Source organism: Nipponia nippon, unplaced genomic scaffold, assembly GCF_047370975.1.
Source record: "Nipponia nippon isolate SJK-2023a ecotype South Korea unplaced genomic scaffold, ASM4737097v1 scaffold_8, whole genome shotgun sequence".
Lineage (NCBI taxonomy): Eukaryota > Metazoa > Chordata > Aves > Pelecaniformes > Threskiornithidae > Nipponia > Nipponia nippon.
Window position 1 is genome coordinate 17,711,168 of NW_028262402.1, and position 28,000 is coordinate 17,739,167.

General features: G+C 38.3%; 1 protein-coding gene across 1 annotated transcript in view; it reads left to right on the plus strand.

Moving 5' to 3' along the window:
• The window catches only part of LOC104010299 (uncharacterized), a 39,622-nt gene extending 11,631 nt beyond the window's left edge, over positions 1 to 27,991 (plus strand). The window contains exons 5-12 of the mRNA XM_087742256.1: positions 369 to 470; positions 4,113 to 4,223; positions 6,190 to 6,368; positions 17,455 to 17,612; positions 18,885 to 18,927; positions 21,797 to 21,983; positions 25,398 to 25,533; positions 26,271 to 27,991. Coding sequence (XP_087598382.1) covers positions 369 to 470; positions 4,113 to 4,223; positions 6,190 to 6,368; positions 17,455 to 17,612; positions 18,885 to 18,927; positions 21,797 to 21,983; positions 25,398 to 25,533; positions 26,271 to 26,370 — 1,016 coding nt within the window. The 3' untranslated portion in view covers positions 26,371 to 27,991. The remainder of the gene's footprint in view (positions 1 to 368; positions 471 to 4,112; positions 4,224 to 6,189; positions 6,369 to 17,454; positions 17,613 to 18,884; positions 18,928 to 21,796; positions 21,984 to 25,397; positions 25,534 to 26,270) is intronic.
• The last annotated feature ends 9 nt before the right edge of the window (positions 27,992 to 28,000 follow it).

Consider the following 28,000-nt stretch of genomic DNA (forward strand, 5'->3'; position numbering starts at 1 on the left):
AGGTCTGACACAGAGTGCTTTACTCTCCCAGAACACTGTTGGTAGAGTGGAATATGTGAATGCTTCTCCACCTCTTCATTACAAAGTCCAGGCACTTAACTTAAGCTGCTGATAAAAGTGCACTCCATTCATGTTATCTGTTTTAGCCCTAACATGAATGACATTTGATCAGTCATGGCATGAGGGAGTTACACACTGACAGAGGAGCAGCACCAAGCAGCTAGGAGTGATACTGAAAGCATCCCAGCCATTTGCAGAATCAGTAACTGTCAGTGTCTAAGGACAAAAAGTTTTAAAAACAGGCTGCTGCTTGTTAAATTGAACTTGACTTGTAGAGAAAAAGGGATGTCTTTTTTCCTCTTTGGCAGTTCGTGAAAGAACGGTGAAGATCGCTAAAGGAACTGGCAATTACCCTTGGGGTTTCAGGATTCAGTTCTCAAAGCCTATCCTTGTGACTGAAGTTGACACAAGTAAGTTGTGTTTGTACTAGTTAACTTCTCCTATGAAAATGTATGAAAATAAATATATAATATTTAGTACTATACTATAATATGATATGCAGTTATAATATAATATACATAATATATAACATCTGTTTTATAATAATATATAATGTAGACATACATAAATAATTTCCATCATTAGTGGTATAAGATGTTTAATAACATGTCCTTGAACTGCTTATGACAAACTATCTTAGGGTCCCAGTATGCCTGTGGGTAAACCGGATTCCACTGTTCTGTGTCCTTCCATGCCAGTTGGTACCTCATGCAAGTGTCTGAATCCAGCCTCTCTTCAAATGTAAAGTCTAGAACTTTTTGGGACTGACATCCATTAATGACAACAGGCCTTTAAGAATGAAATGGAGGATGCAGTGATCCTCATAACAACATTTCCAAAAGTCTTACTAGTGGAGGACACTTCTGTTTGGATGGTTTTCCATCGAACCATCTATACATCTTAACAGGTGTGCTGTTAACTTCTTCAGGGTAGTTTGATGATTGTGAGGAACTCCAGAACAAACTGACAAAACTTAGTGAGTGAGCAAAAAAAGTGGCAGATGAGTTTCAAGAAAGATGAAGTGTAAAATAATGGCTCTAGAGAGGAATGATCTATACCATGCCTACATGATGGAGAACATGGTATCAGCAGTTACGCTCAGGAATGAGATCTTGGGATTCACCACTGAAAGGTCTCTGAAATCATTGGCTCTGTGTGCAATGGCAGCTTAGAAATCTGGCTAAAGGCTGGCTCCATCACTAATAGCAGTGAGAATGAGACACAGGGAGTCAGAGTCACTTTGCTGCTACCTAAAACCTTGGTTCACCCAAATCTAGACTATTGCTTGCTGTACTGCTTTCTGCATCTTAGGATGGACACAGTAGAATTAGAGAAGGAGCAGAAGGTACAGGAGACTGATAGATTTCTACTACCAAAGATAGATATAATGAAAAATGTCATCCTAGACCAAGAATGCCAGTAAGTGCCCTCTAGCAAGGCATCTAAGAATAGCTCTGTAACTTTGCCAGCCTTATGTATTATATTGTCCAGCTTCCTGACAACACTGGGAAAGCCTGTGAATTCAGAGGCCTGTGATCCATTAGCTGAACCCATCATTTTAAAAACTGCCTGCTGAGCTACTAAATAGAGTCATCATTGAACTCCACTAGGGAACTTCAGAAAAGTCAGAAATCTGAGCAACGGAGCAACATGCAGAGAAAAAAGAAATTACTCATCTGAAAAGGTCAACACTTTACTTACATTTTAAAACTCTAAGACTTGTATTAGAAACCCATGCATTCCCTTAAGATCTGAACATAATTAGATTTATACCTCAGTCGTGCTTTTTGGATGATGCTGCTGTTCAGTTCTCAAAGTCATTCTAACTTGTTGCCTCAGAGCAAATGTTCTACTTATTAAATTCGAAAAATAAAGCCTTCAGTCCAGAAGAGGAACTCAGGAAAAGGACAGACCTATTCAAAAGAAATAAGGGCGAATGTTGGAAGTGGTTTCTTTGCTTTCTATATCACTATGCCTATTGTTTATCAAAGGATCTCTTAATCTTTTACTGTAAACTACCTGAAAATAAATATGATTTTCACAGCAGATCCTAGAGATCATTCTGTATTTAGACATGTCTGAATACAATCAGGAATTTCCATTATCAGTTGAAGCTTTGTGAATAATGTAAATCTAAAAAACCTTTGCCTACAGAATACTATACAAAGGACTTAGTAAGATTGAATTGTTGCTAAAGTGGCTATGTAATGTTCTTTATCTTTTTTATAGTCCTTGAGACTAGATATTCTTCACAGTATAACTTATGTGAAAAGCAATTTACTATGAATCTGACAGTCATTTTGAATGAAAAAACTTATTCTGCTCATCTTATTAGAATGTTATTTTTTACCACAAGATTAAAGATCAGTATCATTCATTGCTGATTATTTTAAGAAAACAAAACTACTGGGCTCAGCCATCATGTGTCTAAATACCACAACAGTGATGATGTGTGTGTGCTTGGACAACTACCTGTTATTATTGGATTACTGGGAATTTCAGTACCAATTCATACAAAGTTCTCTCTGTTGCAAAGAAATGTTTCTTCTCTCCAGCATTAAAAGTTTTAGATTATTTCCCAATTAGAAACATACAGATTCCCTTAGTGTTCTTAAATCAAAGAGTATAACCTCAGAAGAAGTCTTTCAAATTGTAATGTGGGAAAGTTTTTTACTTAAACATAAATAAATCATAGGTCATGCATACAACATTAGCCCTAATACCTACCAATTTACCCTGTAACCTACTAATTAAAATTAAGTATAGCAAAACAGCTACTCACATTGTATATCACTCCTCTTAAGTTTATTTGCATGTTTTGTTTTCAAATGCAGTTGCTTTAAAGCAGCAACAACAAAAAAAAGAGTATTCTTTTTTACAAACTTCTAGTAAAATTCTGTTTTGTCAAAATATGGCTCATTTCATTAAAACAGACATAAAAATTGCATTTGTATCCCTTTTTGATTGCACACTGAGACATTATTTTAATAATATTTTAAAGACCACTTAAGATCATAAAGTCTTGTATGAGACCCTCAAGACAAGCACAAACCAAAATGTGCTGACATTTGCAAATTTGCAAATTATTTGTAATACACATGAGAGTGAACCATGGCTTTTTTGTCCCTGTTTATTATTAAGCTTTTACTAATCTCGACCCTACAACTTCTAATCACCCTCAGAAATGCACTGAGCAATCACATTTACTGCATGATAGGGTACAAAATCTTTAAAAATATACATTCAATCATATGGACATGGAACAATATTTTCCAAAAACAAGTTTTTCACAGTACATTAGTAATGCTTAATTATAAATGAGAAGGAAAAAAACGTGTCTGAGAAATATGTAACTGGGATTTAAGTAACTGTGTACTGGTTCCTGTGAATGGAGCATATTTATCAATTCCCTAATTTGCCTCCGTTCCTGGCTGGCATGTGTCTGATCCCTGTTTTATTAGGAGTGCATGCGCTTTGCAACAGTTAACAAATAAGCAAAAGGTTGATATATTAAGAAATCTGATTCAGTCCCTCCTTCACTGACCCTTTGTTAACTTACTATGTTATTTCCTCCTAAAGACAAAACCCACAAAATAGTATAGCCAAATTCTGTTAACCAGCAAGAGAAACATCAACAGAGAAAGTAGTCTTTTGGTCTTAAATCCAAAGCTCACCATAATAATATATGTTTTTTCTACTGACTTTACTGAACATTGCACCAGATCTTTGTTTGAAATTTAGGCCAAAGCCCACAGATACTGAAATGCCTATTCTCATCTTAAAGTATTTAAGTCCTAATGGCATTTGTAATGAAATTTCTCCACTGCCAGTGATTATCTAGTGTTGAACCAGTACCTAAATCCTGAAGTTTCATTTACAGACAACTAACAGGTTGCTCAGAAAAACTTGCTTCACCTCCACGTTGACATTACAAAGGTCCCAAAGCATAATCCTTGACTGGTTGGACAGATATCTGTTTTGCTAGAAAAGCTTGATCAAATGCGTGTGCTTGATATCCTAACTCTAAATATTTTTTTTTTTTTTAATTCCAGACAGTGCAGCTGAAGAAGCAGGACTTCAGGTTGGGGATATTCTGATAGCAGTCAACGGAACTGATGTCACCAGTGTGCCACATTCAGAAGCTGCCAATCTGGCAAGGAAAGGTAAATTTGACATCACATTAAATTACATGGATGCGTCAGAATTGCTGTACAATGCTCCAAATATGTCCAGACAAGTTGGGTGATGGATGCAACAGAAATCTTAATTAACAGTTTAATGCATTAATATTTCATACAGTAGTATTGCCTGTCACATTTTTATCTATACCTTGCTAGGAACACAGAAGAAAATGGACCTACAAAATATTCCCCAAAGAGCACATGTGACAGTAACACTTTTGGCTCTCCTGCCTTAAAGGAAGTGACTGGGAAAGTCATGAAAGTGACTGCAGAGACACCAATACCTTATTTATGCCTTATGGTTCCTCAGGGAGAGACTTCACAGCTTGGTTCAGTGCACCCAGTGGTTATTTCTGTGTCACCAAGACCTGAAGTCTAGTCAGGACAGCAGAGAGATTATTTCATGAGGCATCCTTTTGCAGCACCACAGAAACAAGGAGTCAGTGATATTAATCATACATATTCTTCCTAGAATTGTGATGACTAAAATGCAAAGATACCCATGTTTGCATGCTGAAAGTTAATGTACTGCAGTTCTTTTATTTATCCCAGATATGGTTTTGACAAGGGCTCATGGGAAATTCAATAAATTAAAATGCTTTTACAAGACAGTGACAAATTTAACTTGACACATACCAAGTTCTTTAATTATAGAGATGCCATTCACACTATTATATTTAAGACTATGTCGAGTCTTTTAGTAGGTAAATCTCTGATTACTGGGTATTTTTATCTCCTCAGAGAACACTCCCTGGCCTAAATATTGGCACACAGACAGCATTCCCAAAGTCAAATGTCCCCAAAAGAGAAATTCAGCAAATGTTTTGCAAATGAAAATATGTCATAGTCACATTTCTCAATCCCATTTAAGGTATTGCCACCTGCTCTGAAGTAGTACCTAATATAATCTGATACAAGTCCAGTCTTGTTTAACTTATTCATCAATGACCTGGATGAAGGGGCAGAGTGTACCCCCAGCAAGTTTGCTGATGATACAAAACTGGAAGGAGTGGCTGATACACCAGAATACAGAATACACAGATACACCTGTGCTGCCATTCAGTGAGACCTGGACAGGCTAGAGAGTTGGGCAGAGGAACCTAATGAAGTTAAAAAAAGGCAAGTGTAGGGTCCTGCACCTAGGGATGAATAACCCCATGCACCAGTACAGGTTAGGGGTTGACCTGCTGGAAAGCAGCTCTGCAGAGAAGGACCTGGGAGCCTAGTGAACAACAATCAGAATTTCAGGCCTTTAGCATCAAAGCCATAGATGTATTGATAGTGACTATTATGAAATTGTACCTCATTGTTGATAACAATAACAAGTTTGCAGACAATCTTGCAGCTGAATATCTCCTTTGAGCACTTACCTTTTGCAAATGATAAGTAGACACTTTAGCACAGGTTAGTCTTCAACAGCACACCCCCTCAGTGAGGGACACAGATAGCAGAAAATGTTAGTGGACTCCAAGACATGGAAAAGAAAGAATTCTCAAGAGCATATGTAACAGAGACTGAAGGTGCCCCTAAGAGCATTCTCAGCAATTTTTGTATAAACCCCAACTTATGTACACCCATTTGAGCAATGAAATCCAACCACTTCTCTAAACTGATAAAATATGCAAGCACTTAAACCACTGCTCGCAAAGATAGGTTGCAAAAACTGTTTTAAGTGTCTTCAGATAGCTGGCTCCATAACTAGTCCTCAACATAAAATTAGTTTCATTCTTGAACTTCTGTTAAAAGAAGGCCAAATATTGCTTGATTTAATTCACCATTTCCTAGGTTGCTTTTCTCCTTGCTGCTTCTAGAAGCTACATTGGGAGGAGAAGGGCATGGGATAGAATACTGCCTTCCTGCTCCATACCCTATAGGGGTATTCAAAAATGTTGACAGACTGGATTATAATTCTGACCTATGTTTTCACATTCTTCATGTAATATTTTAGGTCCTGATATCCTGACTATGGTGGTGGGATCAGATATCAGCCGTTACCCTAACACCCCCAGACCTACCTGCCGAGGATATTTGCACAAACGAACACAGTCAGCAATACTGAAGGGCTGGAGAAAGAGGTGGTTTGTGCTGAAACATAATGGCTACCTGCACTATTATAAACACAAGAAGGTAAGGATAGAGGCTGGTGAGGAAGCAAGCTGTGTCCTGAACTACAAAGTGCATCAGTATTGTACTCAAATTTACAGATCGTTATCTTGACTTGTAGTATTTACAGAATAACACCAGAACTAAAGATGTTTTTGTATGTGGTATGTAGAGGAGGCTTGTTGAGTAGTCCTGCCTTCTTATATCCTAGTCACAGACATAGACACTGTCAGGCTTTTATGGATTCACATTTAATCTCTTAGCCCTGATCATCAAGAAGTCTATGAGTTGAATAGGCTTTGGGAGGCTTTGGATGAGATGAAGTAGTTTCAGATGTATAGGAGCTCTGCATTCCGTCTACCATTATATGTATTTTCTTAAACAGGCATGACCATGAGATTTCTTTGTGTGTGTGAATAAGCTATAGACCTACATAGAGACGTGTTGGGAAGGCTCAGCTTCTTCAGAGTAGCATTGCCTAGCACTTCATTCTCTGTCATGTGAGCAGGGACCTGTGTACTACTTAGTACTCCTAAGACTTTAACTTCATCTAATAGTAGACATCAAAAAAAGAGTAAAACAGGTGCTTCATGAAGAGAAATATTTTACTTGGCTTTATCCTGAGGCTCCATTTCAATATGGTATAATTTACAGCCCTCTAGCTGTATTGTGAGTCTTAATGGCCCTAAATCAGTGGCTTCACAGTTATCTCAGCTACAAACATTTGAGTATTCTGCACAGTTACTCTCCACTAAATAAATGAATAAATAAAGACATCGCATTTTAAAAGAAAAAAAAAAAAAAAAAAAAAGGAGTTTTCCCTTGAAGCAGTTCCTTCTGGCGGGGACTGTCCAGCGGGTTCAGTTGGGGTTCAGGTGAACTCACCTGCCCTACAGTAGCATTTTACTGTAGTCTGTGAGGCAGCTCAGTGGGTACTGCATGCAATTACAAATTACTAATCCCTTCCCCTGTGTAGTTTCATAATGAAGTTTTGTCTATAAAATTGAACAGATTGATTTCAAAGCCTATGGTTTGTTCGGGGCTTTTTGTGGTAAAACATTTTACAGCTTGTAAAAAAGATTCAAGGTCATCCACTTAGCATCCATTTTAACCTGATTTCAAGGAAACTTAGTGAGGCTGAGAAAATTTGCCTTGGTGAGGGATTATCACTAGAGGAAGCCCATGTAGCTTCCAGGGAATCTCCTAGCTCACCTAGGAAGGACATCAATGGAAATATCACCTGGTTAGAAACAGGTTTGTCTCCAACACAGTTTGAACACAAACCAGTGAAATACACCCATCTCCACCCTTAACCAAAAACTACATGAGAACTCAAGTATGGCACCAAGTCCTTGACCTGTAAATAGTTTTTATCTTTGCTAACATAGTCACACACCTTTTGGTCAACTCTGCATATGAAGGATGTAGATGTACATGTACACACAGCTGTATGTAGACATACCAGCACAATTTTGCAATAAACATGAATATAATCTAGACAACAAGATGGTGTTAAGGAAGTTCAACGAACAGAAGATAATAGAGAAGCTAATACTACAGGCTTCGCTCCTGATCACGGATCTACCTTTATATTGTTTTTTTCTACTATGTGATCTCTCTCTATGTCATACATCAATCTCCCATCTATGTATTTCATTTTTAGCTCATATATATTAGTCTGTTTGATCATTTTTACATTAGCAGTAGAGCCACTCCAGTAAAACCCTCACTTGAATTTTTTTCCTTTTTAGTAAAAACTAGAAACCAAGTTATTTTTACCTAAAGATGCTGATGCAATGCTTCCCAAGGACTGTACTTTGAGGACTGCATGGGTTAATCTCTCTCTCTCTAGTTCAAGATGTCTGATACTGCCCCCCCCCCCAATGCATTCTGGTCCCTCCTCCTGGTGATCCTAGGCATAGTTTTTCATGGACAATACTGTTAAGATGAAGAAAAGAATTCACATGAGGCACTGCAGTTCCATATCCAAACTGAAATTAATCAAGCTTTCAATGTTTAAGCTTCTTGATCAAAACCAAACACTTCTGCAGGAAAAAGACATTTTGTAAAAAGTAATTAAAAATTATAGAAAAAGGTCGCTCTTCTACAATTCTCTGTCCACCTGACATTTCCAGCAGAAGATCTGGTCGGCTTATTTCTCTGTGTATGCCATGATCTACGCACTAGCCATATAATCAGGGTTATGCTGCAGAACCACTGGGTATACGACAAAGCAGTCTGGCTTTGCATCATCATCATTTCAACACTACTTATTCTGGTCTCAAAACAAAAACAAATAAACAAACAAATCACACACTAGAAGGATACAAACATACAGGAACATATAGGAACATTTGTTTGGAGAGAAGTTTTTATTTTATCCTAGTCAGGTCATTCATCAAACTCCTGAAATGTAAAAAAAAAAAAAAAATCTAGTTATGCTTTTTAAACATTGTCCAATTTCCAATCAGTTAAGTACCTCTGGAGACAAAGAGTGTTAGATAAATTGGATTGAGGATTAGAAGGTGCCCCATAATCTTACATTCATTAATATTTAATTAAATCTTCTTTTATTTCTTTCAACTATCAGGTTTCTTTTTAAGCCTATCTTTTCTTCCCCAGCTAGCTTTGTCTTATTTACTGCACTGAAAAATAACTACTTCAATCATACCGACCTTATGTTTTGATAGTAGGCTCTTTAGCCACTGAAAGCATGCATTTGCTCTTGCTTAAAAAGAGTAAATAAATTTAAAGCACTGCATAAACCCTTTATAGTAATAACTACTGCTTATTTTCTTGCATTATCCAGGACTAGTGCCATTCAACCACTTTTTAAATTATTTCATACCATTTTTTTGCCAGCTGCAACTGAAAGTACAAGGACCATCCTCACTGCCTCATGTGCTTACAGAGTACTCTGAGGAGTCTTTTAGTAAGAGAGAAAGAAAGATACTTAAATACAAATACGCTTCTTCACTACTGAGAGATCCAATGCCCAAATGAAGTAAGAGGGAGCTCAACTGGTCTTGTTGGCACTTCTTTCTTTTGGTATAATTTCTATAAAGGCATAAGAAGAACAACGCATACAGATGCTGCTCATCCCAATTTTTTTTCTAAGGGAATTACAAATAATGTTCTTAGTTTAGCACAGCATTTATGTAGCATCAGCTGCATGATTAAGTTGAAAACATTATGTTCCAGGCCTTGCCTCACTCAGGAGGAAAAATTTTTCCACTTAGTGGATATAAAATGTTCTTTGAAACAGTTCATTGAAGGCAAGAATAATTCAGCAAGACAAAAATAGTTCAGGATAATCTGCATGTCAGTATCCAACAAACTAACCGGAGTCATCAATTTTCACGTCTTGATTCTGATGTTAAGAACAGCAACTTGCATATTGGTGTAATTCCAGTGACTCCAGCCAGGTCATGCCTGATTTCCACCTATGTAAGAAGACAACCAGGCCTTTTATTTGTGCCTGAAGGGGTGCACATAATGTTTTGTCATGGAGAAATGAAAGGAGGTTTCATCTTCTGCTCTAGTCCATATCAACAAACACAGAGAGCTCCATTTCCTCATCATTGCTATTTACAGGCAGAAATTATCCATCCTAAGCTTTCCTCTTCCCACCTACATTAAAAAAGAGATTGATGATTCTAGAGCTTTTTACATATTGACTCACTCATGTAATTGCTGCTTTTCAGACTCATCTCTATCCAATCACACACTGATAAAGTGATAGCTATTGCAAGAGATTCAGTCACTTTACATACAAGGTCATTTTTTTTTCCCTCAAACCAATGCTGCCACTGACCTTGACTCTATACAATCCATATAAGTAATTAAAACACATTTTTCACCTCAGTGGACATAGCTATGTTTGCCACCTCATAGCAGAAATATCAGGCACATTGGATTACAACCTTGTTTTGTGTAAATTACGAGATCAGTGGCAATATAATGATTTATAGTATTTTTGCCTACACTTAGCACCAGTGGAGTTCCACTATACACTCTACAGTTCTGATCCCCCATTGTCCAGATCACTGGATCTTCTCAAAGATGCTATTTCCTTCTTTGCCAATGTGCCCAGTTTTTCTCCTAAAGGAAAGATATCTGGACATCGTGAGGAGATAGACAATGGTGTACACTTAGGTCCTACCCTAAGGCAAGTAGAAGCAATCAAGTTTCTTGTGCTTGAACTTACACATTTTTTCAGGGAAAGCTGAAAGCGCATCAGCATAGTCAGGCATTGATCCTTTCTTTACAGATAGCAATGTCTCCCTCTCTAAAACTAGCATTTGCTGCTCAGCACAGTAAAGTGACTACAAAGTCACCACAAAATGTCTGTGGTGAAGACTGCGATGTAGGACAGAGAAACCTTAATCAGCTTTACATGAGACCAGTAAGATAACAAAAGCAATCTAGCCACAACAGTAGAGTATCACCTCAGCAGGTTAAATAAGTTCACACGGATCTCTCAGCTGCCATCACGAAGTGGCTTTTAGAACCTGTCAGCTAACTTGGAAACTTTACAACATGCTGCAGCCTTCAGGATAAAAAAATACTGGTCTTGCAAACCCATTAAAAAGAAGGACTATAATTCCTGGGAGCCAGGAACAAATGGGCCAATAAGGGGTTTAAGGGCTGTGGAGCATGCATTCCTCTATCATGAGGACATACGTGCTAGAGAGATAACAGTACTCTAGGCTCAATAGGAAAGCACAAAGATAAAGAAAGCATTATAGCCTAAAACATGTTGCCCAAAATTCCTTATTACAAATATTCACCGTGTCAGGAACTCAGCTAATTAAATGCTGGGATTTACAAATCCACTAAAAATGCCAGCCAAAGCCAGAATTTCCTAGTTTTGATTCATCGTTGCTTTCTTGCTATGTAAGACTGGTGAAAAAATATATATAACAAGTGATTTTCATGGGTCAAAAAAGAGAAAAAAAAAGGTAGATTTGATAAAATTAAAAGAATTAACAAAAGATCCTGTTTCTAACAATACTGTAGCTCCTCTCTGTTTTGTGTCTTGCCATATTCCTAGGTATTATTTCCTGTCCCTTTGCTGTAAATAGACCCTAGGAAAGAGGATAGTGAGACAGATAACCAATCTAGTACCTGAAAAGGAAAATATGAAATAAATATCATTGAGGTTATGGTCTAGGAGAAGCTATAAAGATGACTGGCCCCAAACAGGAAAGTCTTATTAATGAATCTCTCTTACAGACTTCCTTTCCAGAAATCAGAGACTGATATATTCTAGTCAAATCAACTTTGTCTGTCAGGTCCTTATGTTACTTTTGTCATTTATTCCATTTCTCTCTCCAATTCCCTCACCTGAGAATGACATGGAACAATAGTAATCAGGAATAAATGTTTAAAGAGTATGACTTCGCTGCCAGCATTTTGTATGGACTAAAAGTAGGAAAGTCAAAAGAAGAAACTGTGATAGAAGTAGGAGCAGTTAAGTTGGAAGGAGTAGTTAAGTTGGAAATTGCTGTCCTGACAGTAGAAAAGAGCATGCTTTAGAGATTCAGATGTAGGAAGAAATTGAACTGTGCATAAAGAGCAAATTCACCTTCACATGTAGCCCAGGCCTCGGAGAAATGGCCTTCATAGAATCATAGAATCATTTAGGTTGGAAAAGAACTTAAGATCATCAAGTCCAACCATTAACCTAGGACTGCCAAGTCCACCACTAAATCATGTCCCTGTGCATTACATCTACCTGTCTTTTAAGTACCTCTGCGATAGTTCATGGTTGTAATGCTGTGAAATATGCTGTAATAAAACTGCAACACATATTCTTGAGAAGTACTCTCACTGAACACAGCGGCAGCAGTGAAGGGGAGGAATGTGCTTTTTTTTTGTCAGACTTCATTGTGATTATATATAATAATGTCAGTTTAAAAAAGAAATATGATTTGCATTTTTTAGGCTCACAACTTTAATGTCTCTAGGAAGACCTCAGGCATAGTGTGAGTGACTAAGGCAAAGTTTCTCAAAGCTGAGGTGAGGGCAGTGGGAACAAAGATGTGCATTTCTTAACATCCAAAAGCAATTAGACCCCAGCCTGGTAAACAGTTATTACATCACCTTAATAATCAGATGTTAGGTCATATTCCTGTTTCCATTAAGAAACCAGTCCATTTCAATAGCTCAACAGAATTTTGTCTTCTCTGTTTATTGCAGTTTAATGCAGCCAGCACGCTGGCAATGAAGTATTGCTCAGACAATTATACAGTGCTATTTGCATTCAAAGGGGTCCATAACCTTCACTTTTTCTCAACAGCAGAATGCTTTCCTCATTGAATATTCTTTAATTAGTGGTGTCTCTGTGAAGGAAATTACTGTTCTTTAGTTGTCTCTATTAGGGTATGTTTGTGTTTGTAAATCATTCTGTTCTCACCCTCTGCCTTATTCAGAACACTTGGAATCTGTATTACAATTTGCTATTTCTTTTTTTTCCAAATAAGATTCAACATCAACATTTATACACCTGGTATAACCAGCTAGATACCAGTCTTCCATTTACCCTTTATTCACATCAAGACACATCACTTTTTGCACCCAGGCCTCAGGGAACAAGTGAAAGAGAGAAAACAGAGAGAGAAAATTTAAATGCAGACTTAAATGTTCACTTTTCTTTTTACAGTTGTCTTCTCTGTACATGGGAACAGAGCATTTTACAGAAAGTGTATTTACAAAAATTTTGTAACAACTCGGACACTACAGTACACACTTCTGGTTGCTTGTGTGCATGCTTAAGACTGTTCCCAGTAGAACAGAATAGAGAGGAAAAAAATGCTTTTAAATTGTCTTAATTTCTGTGGTATATACAGAGTCCAATTATTATAGCAAGAAAGAAATCCCCTGCCTGCCACGTGTGGACCCGTCGCATCATTTCAGTCTATGACGAACATTCAGTCCTTCGTTCTCTTGAGCTAGCCTGTGTGTTCATCACTAAGCCTAAGCACTTTATATAAAAGGCTTAGCTATACATAGATTTAGGTCTGAGCCATTGCTCATAAAGATACCACATCTATTTGTTCTTCATTCTTGCTTGGAGCTTTATCATCATGGTTTGGGAGCTGCCACATTATTTAGAGCTGGTATACAATCTGATTTCTTCTCTACAATTTCCATGACTCCCGTGGCTCCAGGATATATTTTTCAATTTACATTTAAGAAGCTGCTGAATCCACTGTATTATTTCTATTAATAAATGATAAATAACACTGGCTGATATGATATGCAAGTTAATTTTGGACCACTAACAGATTGCATATCCTGACCCAGAGAAAGAGTCATAAACAGATATATTATTTGACCTGATTCCAGTTGTTCAAAATTTTAACCCAATCAATAGTTCTTCCTGTGAGGCTTGGTCCTGCAAACTTTTCATTAGCTTTTGTGCTATTAATTGCAGTGAATGACTCAACCTCAAGAAGAGAATTAACTGGAATGTGAAGATTAACAATATCACAAGACCACCTGATTGTACTGCATCTGACAGCCATACAGTTAGGTGTAAGATAATTAGGTTCTTCAAATCAGAGGAGCTTTTATATCTTTTTCCCCTGTTATCTTGCTCTTCAGTATGTTTCTACTCTCTCTAATTTAGATGTACATTTTTAAAAGCAAAACAAAATGAAAAACTAAATAAATTTATCTCTACTGGTGCAAAATGCCATACACACAATTGCGGAGTCTAGAGCTCTCTGTTCACTGATCTATACAAGTCTTTTTCTCAAGGGAAAAGGAAAAAGATGTAGGGGAAAAAGATGTAAAATCCTTAGTCTTTCCTCTGCACCAATGTGCCCAGCTCAAAGATTAAATGTAAACAGGATCTAGCTATAATTTCCGAACAACGAGCCTACCACAAAGCAGAGTAATTAAAAGAGATAAGGAGGGGAAGATTTTAGAGATACTACTAAGCAAGCAGCACCACACCTCAGGGAGAAGCTGGTCAGAGAAAACTGGAAAATAACAGATGATGAAAATGCTGGAAGCCTAAGCGCCAGGGAGAGTCGTGGCCAAGTCAGCTGTGATGGGGAAAGTTAGGAAAATGAGAAATAAGAAGCAAAAAGAAAAAACTCATTTTTCTGTCTCATTTATGAGATGTCTAGTTTAAGAACACAGGGGCATATCCAGGAAGACATTTTTGAAAGACAGTAAAAAACTCGGTCATGCCACTACTGACCTGCAACCAATGTGAACCAGTGACCTGGGGGTGACTGCCTTACATTTTCCCCTGCCAGACTCCTGAGCTAGCCAGTCTTTCATTTCTGCTTTCTATCACTACTCAGTTTTCACACTGTGTTTTAGATTTTTTCTATTATTTCTTCTAGGATTTGATCTTGTTTTCCATAAAGTTACTTTTATTCCATTTTCCTAGTACTTGCAGTCTGTTGCGTAGCTTAATTTTAATCTCTTTTCATAGTTATTCCTGTTGTTGATTTTTATTTCTTTCACTGCAAATAGCATGAAATGTTCATGTATCTTTTCAGCTTCTCCTTTGTAACAGACAAAGAAGCTTAACTAGAACAGCAAATATAACTTTGTTCAAACAAAATTCTTTGAACACAGTGAATCATTCAGGAAACGCTATGAATGTCATTTATTTTCTGAAAGTATTTACACCAAATTAAATAGGGCTGATTTGTGAACCCCCCAGGCTACAGACACTGCCTTAATGACCATTTCATACAATAAAGGAAGGAGATGTCTACTTTTCTACTCTTATTTCTCCCTTATCTCAGTTTCTCATAGTTATACATTGTTTAATGTTTTCTTTTTTTTTTCAGAAACATTTCCCCTAAACTTAGGGCATCTTAATAAAACTAGCAGCAAGGGAAGGGTTACTTCAAATGTTTCTGTTATTCTTAGAATAGCATTTACCAAAGTAACATACGCTTTCTGCCCTCTACCCAGAGGACTCCATCCATGTTAGATACTACAGACTAGCAACAATCCATAAAATAATTGATAGCAAGCTTGAAAGAACAAAAAATCTTTTTTACTTAAGTGCAGAATGGAACAGCAGTGGCTAAAATATGAGTTAGTTCATTTAAAATCTGCACGATACACATCATCAACTCAAGCAGCATCACACAGTTATATTAGGTTCCATAGTGGCAGTATTGTCAGTGGGTTACTCTCCAGTCACAGGCACAAGAAATTACTTTTATAATTCTTTTTTCAGCAATATACCTTTGGCACTTTTTGTAACAAGGGATATTTGCCAAAGGAATGCTCTCAAGATATTATTCATGAAAGCCACATGAGTGAAAAGAAATGCCTCTCACATCTGGCTTATCAGAATAAGGGGGGCATAGCTGCTTATTAGTCAATGAAGGGCATATGTTCTCACTTTGAATGCCTCAAATCCATCTTATTCCTTCCCTAGATGTATTCATTTCACATGGAGTGGACATAAATATTTCTCGATGCCACAGAGCTCTGTCTGCATTTGTTCTAGACAGCACAGAAGGTGTTTAGAAAAGGAGTTTATAGGGATGTGCAATAATAGTGGTCACACAGCCACTTCAGTATCTGCAGTGACAGTTGCCTTCAGGCTAGGACAGTCAGCAGAACCCTGACCATGGACAAGATCCTGCTGGATAACACTGCATCAACCTAGCACTTATTATTCTTCACACTAGCAATGAGATTTGGAGCCTGAATACGTATTTTGTTTATGCTGTCTTTGCAGTGCAGTTTTGTGTCTGAAGGCATTATAAGTAAAGTAGGTCACACAGCGCTGATGATGTTCAGGATTGCCTTCATCTTCTCTACTGACTTTAGTTTTGCATTTAAAAAAAAAAAGAAAAAAGCAGAAGAATCTAGGAAATGCATTTATGAATATTTATTTACACTATTTTTCAGTATTAGGGGTTATTTTATTCCTACAGAAAATTCATGTATAACAAAGGGATAATTACATGTGCCAATGAGCATACAAGCAAGTATTTAACTATCTAATACCCACAGGTGCATATTTTGTTCATGGAAGGATATGTATGTTTATTTTTAGGCTAATAAAAAAATTACATGAGGAATTTACAATTCAGCTCCTACTGACAATGTTTAATTAACTACCAATAATCAATTGATTTTATTCTACGAGACTCCACCATCTGTGTATTTTGCAAACATCACTAACACTCTTCATATGTCCTCGAATTAACTCATGTTTTCCATTTTATTGCTGCCAAATTTGATGCAATTTTTAGAGCTCTAGTCATAGCTCTTCAAAGCAAGGGAGCTAAGAGTATTGTTTGAAACACACCTAGAGCTCACTGTCCAGATGTGTGCACCTTTGTTTTGAATTAAGACATGTACTTGAGGGAGGCTTGAGGGGTGGGAAAGTGAGGGGAGGAGCTGCTTCACCTACCTCCTTACATTAAGTAGCTTAATGGCTTCTTATAACTAACCACAGAGAAAGACAGACAATACCCTTCGGTCTCAAAGAGCTTTAACTCAATCAGGAACAATACGGTACAAAAAGTTTTGAAATGCTTTCCACTGAAAGTTGTCTGAAATGAATGGGAAGGGTTATGAACATATTGTTATTTAGGGCAACTTTGGAAAGGAACTGAAATCCAGCCTTTTAAATTATGCTCACCGTTTTCTGCATATAAGCCTTTTGTCCCTCTATCTGCAGATACAAGCTGAGATTTTCAGCATAAACCCAGACTGCAAGCAGCATTGCTTAGTAAAGAGACCCATGCTCCTAAATTCTTCAATGCACTTTGAAAATCCCACTCTCACTCAGCTGCACCCTCAAAAACTGGAATACTTACAAATACCTGTCAAGGTTTCCGTAGGCAGATATGACTTATGATGAACCAAAAACAATTAAGAGAGCAAAAATAGAGATGCAAATTTAGAGGCTGTTTGAGTACCTTATCTTTCGTGACTGCACTGTATTTTTTAGGGCTGCTGATCATAAAACCATATGATGACTGGAATAGCTTCAAAAGCATAAGAGCTTATCACCAACTTCTACACCTTTGAGTATTCCCTGAGTTTATCCCCATCTTACAGGGTTCATTTCATATTAGTTCTGAACTTTGGCACTCTTTCTCTCTACTTGCAGGATGAAGGGAAGTGCAGACCCCTGGAAGTAACAAAGCTGGAAGGAGCGGAAATTGGTGTTGACACCAGTCTGGGTAAACCATTTGTTTTTAAATGCATACCTCAATGTGGAAACAGGATTTTCTACTTCTGTGCAACGTCCAACCAAGAAATGAAGAGGTAAGTGATCTTTCATTTTACAGGGTCTGTTTTGTTATTCCGGTTTGGGGAGAGGGAGTCTGAATTTTTGGAGGATGTTCACAATACGTGCCTTGATCAGTAGAAAAAATAAACAATTTGTCAGCTACTGTGGAAAGATGGTGTTTCTAATTTTCATTTGCAGAAGTTTCAAAAATTATTTTTAAGCTTTATAGTTTTTTTTATGAGTTTTTTTTTCATGGGGTCTTTAATATTTGTGCTTTGCTCAAGATCCCCCTGAATTTTTGATTTATCTCAAAAAAAAATCTTCACCAATATTCTCATGCCTTCTCCTCCACTGCTATATTCAAATGGAAGTGTAAATTTGCCAGTGGATGTAAACTTGCTTATCAGTCATTTCACATGAATGATCCCTCTTCTGCCCAACAAGGACAAGGCTAGTAATAAATACAACCCTATTTTCCACTTCCTTTTCTGTCATTCTGTCTTATTATCATTTTAGTATTTTAAAATGCAAGCATGCCACAAAAGCTTATTGGTTCTGATAAGAGGCAATAAGTTTGGGTTTGATGCAGAGTTAGACTTAAAAAATATTCTTTTTGCACTTCCCAAAGACTGTAGCTGATGAAACAAAGAGACTAAAATCACGCAAAACACAAGTAACAACTTTTTAGGCTTTAATTTCAAAATGTACTAAAATCTAATCTTATTTTCTTCTTTCTTTTATTATGAATTATCAAAAATATAAAGCTATTAAGTAGGATGACATTTGGTATTCATCCACCCATCTTTTTATAACATCTTACTACTCTAACATAGCACCCACCATCATAATATCAGAGCATTTTCCACTTCCAAATTCTATACCATCCATAGTGCAAAAAGAATAACCTTGCCAACAAATAGCTTGCTTTACTCTTTAGTCTCCAGTTTCAGGATTTTTTACATTTCCCACAAATTCCTTATCTACATTATAACAAAGACACAAGAAGAGTGATCCTTTAGCCTGACATATTGTACTATATTCAAAATATATAGAACCCCTTGTCTGCAATAGTGCCTCAATCTATTACAATGTGTCACACAGCAAGCGTTGAGACTTATTTTTCTGTGAGTTAGCAATGTTTATTTAGATTTTATCCACTTCTTTTCTATCTTGAAGCCCTGAATGTGTCCTGAAAATTGCACATCCCTTTAGATGCTGTCTATGTCAGCAAAAGTTAAAAGAGGCAGTGAAGCACATTTATTCTGCTCTACCAAACTAAGTTATTCTCATTTTTTGTCATATTATAGGTGGCTGGAGGCTATGGATAAAGCAGTGCATCCTGTCCATCAGGTAACTCTTTATTTATATGAGAAGCATGTGTATAGCAGATTGTGCAGAAGACTGAGAAACTAGATGTATTTGTACGTGATCAGGTGCAGACAGCAACATGGAAGCTGCATACTTTTGTTCTGGGCTGCTGGGACATGAATCAGCTCCAATCTAAAAGCCATGTACAGATATTATTGTGACTCAGCACATATGCTTTGCTGCCATATGGTGGAATGAATCAAAATGCTCCCTCTCCAGATATCAGCAGCTTTAAGCTCGTTCAGAAACATAACCTAAAATGAGGGTAGTGGGAAGGGAGGAAAGGGAGAGACGACTCTCACAACCACAGGTTCTGCCCTTGGTAATACTATTTGGAGTAAAGGGAGAGAAGGACTATATCTTCTTAAGTATTCCCTGCAAGTCTGCCTGGGTTGCAAGCTACCTGCTTTTTCTGACAGAATATTAGGCTGGGGCAGGGGGGTTGCTGAGTTCTTCTTTTCTGTATTTTCAGAGATGAAGAAAGATAAATTAGCTGATAAACTTTTTGACTTATCTATCTCTGTTCGGCTATATTCTCTAATGGCCCCTATGGCTGGGAGAAACATAGCCATAATTGATCTTGAGCTGCTACAGAGAGACCTTGCTCAGCCCAACATAATTTAGTACAAGTAGTCCCTGGCTGACCCCTGAACTGGGAACTGCAAAGCTAATTTTAGTACTTCCAGTGTTGGAAGCATAGGGGTCAAAGCCACTTTAGTCTGCCCTTTCCTGGCCCAATGATTCTCATTCTTTCCACATATAGGCAGACCACCTTCATAAAAATATGCTGTTGATCTGTAAAGTCTTTTTTCAAGAAGTTTTAGCAACTGAACCAGCTTGTTTTTTAGCAGAAAGAATGTGAGGCTCAAACACATAATATCAAAGTCTACATTTTTGCAGTTGAAATAAAATCATCAATAAAAAAATAAGAAAATTGCAAGGTACAAATTATAACCTGCATTAATGCAGTGAAAAAAAAAAAAAAAGAAAAAAGAAATGTGCTTTCCTCATTCTCTCAACACAGGGCACATGAGTGACTCCTTCAGCAGTATGCTTTAGTGATGGTGTTCCAAATGGTGAAAGGAGGTGTTTAATGTTACTTTAATTCCTTTTCCACTGAAATAAAATTGATCAAACATATATTTCGTTTGGCTTCAGCTTTCAGATGAGATTGTAAGTGCAAAACCAAATTTGTTTCCAAGTATATTCTACCTGGCAGTGTTTCTTAAAAGAATACAAAGGAATCCACATACTTGAAAACAGCAAAAATAAATCAAACAGTTTAAAGTGTGTACCCTAGCCAAAAGAAACAAAAAATAGCCTAAGCCAAAAAGGAGGATAAAGGTACACATACACAGAAGAAAACACATCAAAAGAGTAATTCTTTAGTGTAACATGCAAAAATAACTTGTTGGATAAAAAGTTCCAACATTATATGTACCGAAAGGTCTCCCCTGCACTCACCCATTAACAATACAGGAAGTTGGCTCCTTTCTGTGTTACTACCTCTTATTTTTGACAGCTTATTCTTTTTTAGCTTTGTCTTGGGGGGAACAATATCCTTTTCTCAAAGGAATGTTTGATTTAATATGTCACTTTCATTGCCTAACCTCTGTTCTTAATGAACACTATATCTGTTCCTTCCTTCTAACTGGACTTTCCATTCAGTTGAATAGAAAAAGCTTGTATTTACCTTCTTTTTTGTTTGCTATAGTGTTTGTTACTCATTTTTTGCAATGGCTAGTGTGTTACAGTAGGGCTTACAACACAATGATTTAACAGACCAATATACTTAAAGCTATGTCATCTTAATGAATCTACAAGGATAACTGTTTTATGAATACACCTGGTATTACTGAAGTCCTTTTCTGCACTTTTCTGCAATAAGTCTCAGCAGGTTTCCCATACATAACAAAGAATATAGCCAGCTATATTGTACCAGGTCTTTTTTCTGTCATTGCCTTGTCAAGGATGCTAAAGAAATATAAATAAATGCAAAATAAAATCCCTGTGGAAACAATCAGGATGCTATTGATATTGCACACATTCTCCCTATGGATTTCAAATGACAATGACACTAGTTGATGTAGAATTTGAAATACATATTGCAGATAAGCAAAACACACTAGGAGAAGCTGATATCATAACACCTCTTCAGATCTAAAGGAAAAGAAATGCTTTAATCTCACATTAGGCAGCTTGGTCCTATTAAACAATGGGGGGGGATGGGATGTTCTGATTTTCTTTTCAGGTTTTCTTATCATACAAATAGCATATAAAATGGCAGTGTGTCATGGGTTGAGCTTTTTCTTCACCTGTAAATGACAATAGGATAATTCTAGTAATGAAAAAGACTGCTTTCCAGAAAAGGATGGGAAGGAATCCATAAATATTTTGCATGTGGTAGTGCTTCCATCCAAGTCTGAGTGCTGTATTCTGGCTTCCGACACCACCACATTTTCTCTGGAACCCAGAGGGTAGATGGTGAACCTTGTTTTGCCAGATTATACACAGTAAAGACTGCTGCAGTCAGGCAATTAGCAAGACAATTTTTTAAAAAAAGCTTCTTCATACGGCTTTGAAATAATCCTGTTTCTATCAGCAAAACTTGTACTGAAAAACAAAATAGATGCAGAAAAGACAAGTTATTATTGTAAGAAGAAAGTAGAAGTTGGTCACTATTTGCCATCAAATATAGGTTTTTCTAATTGCATTTTCAGTGTTGACTTTTGAATTTATTTTCACAACAAAAGCTAATTTCCTAGCAGGGGACTAGAGCTTGTGTCTTTTCATACTAGCAGATCCTCCTTAATTTCTTACCAGAACTTTTCATGACATGCTTACTTTACAGAACCATGTGTGGGTAGATGTCACACTGCATAACACTACACTTCCACCCTTGGCTATCAAAAACCCAGAATGCCTGGGCCTCCTGCACCAGCTGGACAGAAGCAAAGATGTCTGGATTCAGCACTACTGCATTCTGAAGGATGGCTGTTTGTACTTTTATGCCACTCTCCGCTCTACACCTGCCCAAGGTAGAATCATGGAATCATAGAATCATTAAGGTTGGAAAAGACCCTTAAGATCATCGAGTCCAACCATTAACCTATCCCTGCCAAGTCCACCACTAAACCATGTCCTCAAGCACCACGTCTACCCATCATTTAAATACCTCCAAGGATGGAGACTCAACCACTTCCCTGGGCAGCCTATTCCAATGCCTCACTACCCTTTCGGTGATGAAGTTTTTCCTAATATCCAATCTAAATCTCCCCTGGCTCAGCTTGAGGACATTTCCTCTTGTCCTATTGCTTGTTACTAGGGAGAAGAGACTGACCCCCACCTCGCTACAACCCCCTTTCAGGTAGTTGTAGAGAGCAATGAGGTCTCCCGTCAGCCTCCTCTTCTCCGAGGAGAAGGTAGGGATGGCTGCTGGATTTTAATTGATTGTTAAAGCAGAAATGTTTCACTGCAGTTTCCAAATAGTACTTTTACCATTAATGAGAGTCTCTTATCAGCAAATTCACTCTGTTCTGTGAAGGTGAGTGAAGCAAGACCAGACTCAGTCTCTTTTCATAAAATAGCCACTTCATTCCCCCCCCATCTTCTTTCCTTTTCCTCCCATGGTCTGAATTTCTCTTTCTGGAATGGAGCTAGTCAGGATCTGTGCACATTACCTGAGGAGCAACTACCAGTGACAAGAGCCACCCTTCCAAAGCACTTCATGGTGGCTTGAGCCAGTCCTACTGATGGCAGTCTGTTGAAAGTTGTCAACTCGTGTGTGTTAGGTAGAATCCTCGGAGGGAGGGACATCATAAACTCGGACTGGTTTCTCTGCCACTACCAGGTTTTCACATGGCCTTGGAAAAGCTAGTCCACCCATAGACAGGCAGAACTTCCCTACTCCAGCAGAGGCTGGTGCTCCAGGGTGTGGCCATGGTCATTTGCAGCTAAAGCTGCCATCTAGCAGCTCTCCCCATACCAGAAGAGGGTGTCTGGCCGCTCTCTGAAGGCAGCAACGTGAGGCTACCAGGGTCAACTGCAAGTAGAAGTGCTGATTTTCAGGCACTGAGGAGAGCCTGCAAGCACAACTCTATTGATATTTAAAAAAAAAAGAGGTGCCCCAGGGAGAGGGGCTGGGTCCGGACCTGCAAATGCACTCTCCCTGTGCTAAGGAAGCTGACAGAAGAATCAGAAAGAAAAACATAGAATCATAGAATGCTTTGTGAAGGAAGGGACCTTTAAAAGTCATCTAGTCCAACCCCCCTGCAATGGGCAGGGACATCTTCAACTAGATCAGGCGGCTCAGAGCCCCATCTAGCCTGACCTTGAATGTTTCCAAGGATGGGGCATCTACCATCTCCCTCAGCAACCTGTTCCAGTGTTTCATCATCCTCATTGTGAAAATTTTTTTCCTTGTGTTCGGTCTAAATCTACCCTCCTTTAGTTTAAAACCATTACCCCTTGTCCTGTCACAGCAGGCCTTGCTAAAACGACTATCCCCATCTTTCTTGTAGGCCCCCTTTAAGTATTGAAAGGCTGCGATAAGGTCTCCCCACAGCCTTCTCTTCTCCAGGCTGAACAACCCCAGCTCTTTCAGCCTTTCCTCATAGCAGAGGTGTTCCACCCCTCTGATGATTTTTGTGGCTCTCCTCTAGACCCACTCCAAAAGGTCTATGTCCTTCCTGTGCTGAGGACTCCAGAGCTGGACACAATACTCCAGGTAGGGTCTCACCAGAGCAAAGTAGAGGGGCAGAATCACCTCCCTTGACGTGCTGGCCTTGCTTGTTTTGATGCAGCCCAGGATACAGTTGGCCTTCTGGGCTGCAAAAGCACATTGCCAGCTCATGCTCAGGTTTTTGTCTACCAGTACCCCCAAGTCCTTCTCAGCAGGGCTGCTCTCAATCCCTTCATCCCCCAGCCTGTATTGATATTAGAGGTTGACCCAACTCAGGTGCAGGACCTTGCATTTGGCCTTGTTGAACCTCATGACGTTCACACGGGCCCATTTCTCAAGCTTGTCCAGGTCCCTCGGGATGGCATCCCGTCCCTCAGGTGTGTCGACTGCACCGCTCAGCTTGGTGTCATCTGCAAATTTGCTGAGGGTGCACTCGATCCCACTGTCTATGTCATTGGTGAAGATATTAAACAGTACTGGCCCCAGAACGGACCCTGGAGGGACACCACTTGTCACTAATCTCCATCCAGACATTGAGTCATTGACCACGACCCTCTGGATATGACCATCCAGCCAGTTTGCTATCCACCGAACAGTCCACCCATCAAATCCATGTCCTTCCAATTTAGAGAGAAGGATATTGTGGGGGACCATGTCAAAGGCCTTACAGAAGGCCAGATAGATGACATCCCTAGCTCTTCCCTTGTCCACTGATGCAGTCACTCCATCATAGAAGGTCGGGCAGGACTTGCCCTTGGTGAAGCCATGCTGGCTGTCTCGAATCACCTCCCAGTCCTCTATGTGCCTTAGCATAGCTTCTAGGAGGATCTGTTCCATGATCTTCCCAGGCACAGAGGTGAGGCTAACAGGTCGATAGTTCCTAGCGTCCTCCTTTTTACCCTTTTTAAAAATGGATGGAATATTTCCGTTTTTCCAGGCCCCAGGGACTTCACCTGACTGCCATGACTTTTTGAATATCATGGAGGGTGGCTTGGCAACTACATCAGCCAATTCCCTCAGGACTCTGGGATGCATCTCATCAGGACCCATAGACTTGTGTATGTTCAGGTTCCTCAGGTGGTCGTGAACCTGATCTTCACTTACAGTGGGCGGAACTTTGTCCCCCTGATCCCCGCATGTTGCTGTACTGTTGCTTACTAGCCAGTTTTCAGATCAAAAGGGAAAAGTATTTTCTTAGAGTTTATGCTATTTGCTGCATGATCAGGCAAGAGGCGTTCCACTTTATACTACATACATGCACTTTTCATCTGCCAAGGGCCATATATATGAAATGACCAGTGGTTTCCTCTCTACATGAAACTGAAGTGAAGGGTTGCCCGGAGCTAAGCAATGAATTAGCAGAAAGGCAAAAATTAAGTATTATGTGTTTATGACACCCAAGCCTATGCTCCTACTGCTAAATATGTCGCTTTGGTGTTCAAATATTCTACTACATACAAATTCTTGTATAGAGCGGTGTTTTCTCTCTTTTTCCAATTTCACTACAGATTCTCACTCACTATACTGCTGATCATTTGCTGGACAGGAAATACGTTTTACACTACTTTCAAATCAATTTTCAGGAAAAAAACCCTGAACTTTCACATTTTAAAATATTTTATATGTGAATTCTGTCCAACCCTGTCGAAACACCTAACACAAGGCATCTGAAAATCCAACTTGCAAGAATTGTTGGTATGCTTGTAATTGGCAGTAATTTCATAAATGGTATCTGCAATATACATGATGCATGCTATTTTATTCTGTCCAGGTGGCCTTTATCTACAGGGGTATATTGTGAGTGAACAGTCTCTGGGCTCCAAGAGATCTGTAATTGAACTCAAACCTCCATCTGAAGAATTTAAAACTTTCTACTTATGTGCAGAGAATGTAAATGAAAACAAAAGGTAAACCAAACATGTTCATTCAATTTTATTTGCCAGACTTTAGGAAAGCGGGAACACTGTAGCTTGGGAAGATCGAGTGACAACTTTTCATTCTGTTCTCACTTGTACTCCCAGATTTCCCTTTAATGGTAGCTTTAGTTAAACTGCAGTACAACAGGCTGGCACATGTGAGTCATCAGTTCTGCTGTTGTCACTGCTGGAACTACAGCAAGGCTGGCTTGCAGAGGTTCAGAACGAAACCTGGATAAGATGCCTTTCACAATGATGTGTGGGTGATTACACTAAACAGAAAAGCTATGGTACCTCTCATTAGAGAGAATACAAAGAATGTCCTCCTCATTCCCAAGAATTATTTACTTCCAACAATGACAGTTAGAATTAAAAAAGAAAATTAGCCTATGAAATTATGTTCTGAAGGTGAATTCCCTGATCATAGTCCAGCCAAATTCCACAGCTGTCAGTTGAAGTTCTTCCTGTCTAAAGCCTGCTAATTACAGGACTTGGGTTTTAATTTAATCAACGAAGGACAAAACTTTTCAGTATGGTGGAAATTGGTGTTAAGATATGTTGCTGTTATAGTCAATTCCTCCATCTCCTGCCTCTCTCCAATCCACTTGCTATCAGCATACATAGTAACACAGCTATACAAGCACCATTTATAAAAGGTGTGTTTCAAAGAATATAAAAATGCATGCATAACGCTTGATCAGAGACAGTTGGTCTTTCATTTCTTCTAGGTGGATTACAGCTTTGAAAGCTTCAATTAATAAATGGTTACCCCTACACCAGGCAATCCAAGATTTCATGAACAGACCACTGGAGGAGACAAGGATGTGAGAAGAAAGCTCATTTTTTTCCCCCTCAATTTCTGTTTTCCTTTAAAAATTCCATGCTATGTATTATGATTCATTTGAAAAGATGCTCTAGCAGCAGGTAATCTTTAGCATTGCTATACATTCACAACTTTTATAAGCATTAGTAAATAAACGTAAAGCAATGTTGCCTTCTTTGTGGCTGTCTTTATTTTGTGTTTCTACTTTAACTCAGACCATGCATAAAGTCTGTTTTACAGCAGTGAACTGACATCAATATTTATCTGATGCAGACAAAAGAGGAAACACTTTATTTCAACGCATATTTTGTACTCCCTGATGTTCTATACCTGCACCCTTTTTGTTTGCAAATGCACCTTTTGCAAAGATTTCTGCTTTTCCATCCAGAAGTTTCAGAAGTGGGTTTGCCTTTAAGTTTCTAGATGGTGCAGGGCTTAAGGGTGGGACAGGCTGAGCTGACTGAAAGGCTAGCAGCTACATACTGTTACAGCATGCCTTGGGGAATGGAATAAATTTGTATGATTTTGATGAATGCTTTTGTTCTTGTGCGTTCTATCTTAACATAAACTTTAATTTTAAAGTGGTTTTGATTTGGCCATCTGCGATCACAGCACAGCACGTATGTGGAGAGAAATCAATCCAAGAATCGAAGACACTGTTTCCTCCAAAGTTAGCAGTAAGAGACAGCACCATAAATCTTCATCAGGGATCTCAGTTAGACATCTGTGGTTATTACAGCTGGTCATATACATAGTGTTTGACATTTTTCTCTAACATTAACATAATTCCTCCCATTAATAAATCTGAGTATTCAGTTTCCAAGCTTCCCAAAATACTAATTCAAGTAAAATAACAAAGGCTAGTTCCATTTATTTATTGAAGCCATGTGCTAACTAAATATCTCATCCTAAGAAATTTACAATTTAATGCTGCAGCAAAGTACAGAAAGGAGAAGAGTACGCACCCAATAGAGACAAAAAAATTGCCAGTTTGCAAGATTTTATTACAAAGCCTGTGATACTTGTCTTTTTATCACAGTCCTTAGACCTTGAGATCATTTGAACACACCAGAACCTCAACTACTTGCTTGCTTTTATTAGCCTGGAAAATATCAATTGCAATGCCATAAAAAGCTAAAAGGCAAGTGGCACTCCCCTAATCACCACAAATGTATTTTTTTAGGAGATGAATTCATCGGCTTTAGGTGCTTGAAGCAATAGTACTTCAAAGAAAGCTGTTAAACAGTCCAAATCGTTTGCTACAGTGATTTGAGTGACTTAATTAAAAAATAAGAATGGTTAGTTAAACAGTGTAAGCAATTTTCTGAAAACAGGCACCCAACCCCAAATATGTTAACACGCTTGTTTTGTATAAATCTGTGCTCTGAGGTAAAATGCATAACCGTATTTGAAAACAAGCAGTCATTACAGTCATATTTTACACTTACTGCTAGTATTTTGAAATTTTCATGTTCAGAAATGAAATTCACATTTCTGCTACAACTCTGAGAACAAGTAATGAAGTAGGTGTAAATTACTACTTTTTCTTACTGTTTTCCACATTGGAGAAAACAACACATATGGGTCAAGTACAAATGCTGTTGACCTGAGCCTAATGGTTGTTAACATTTCCTA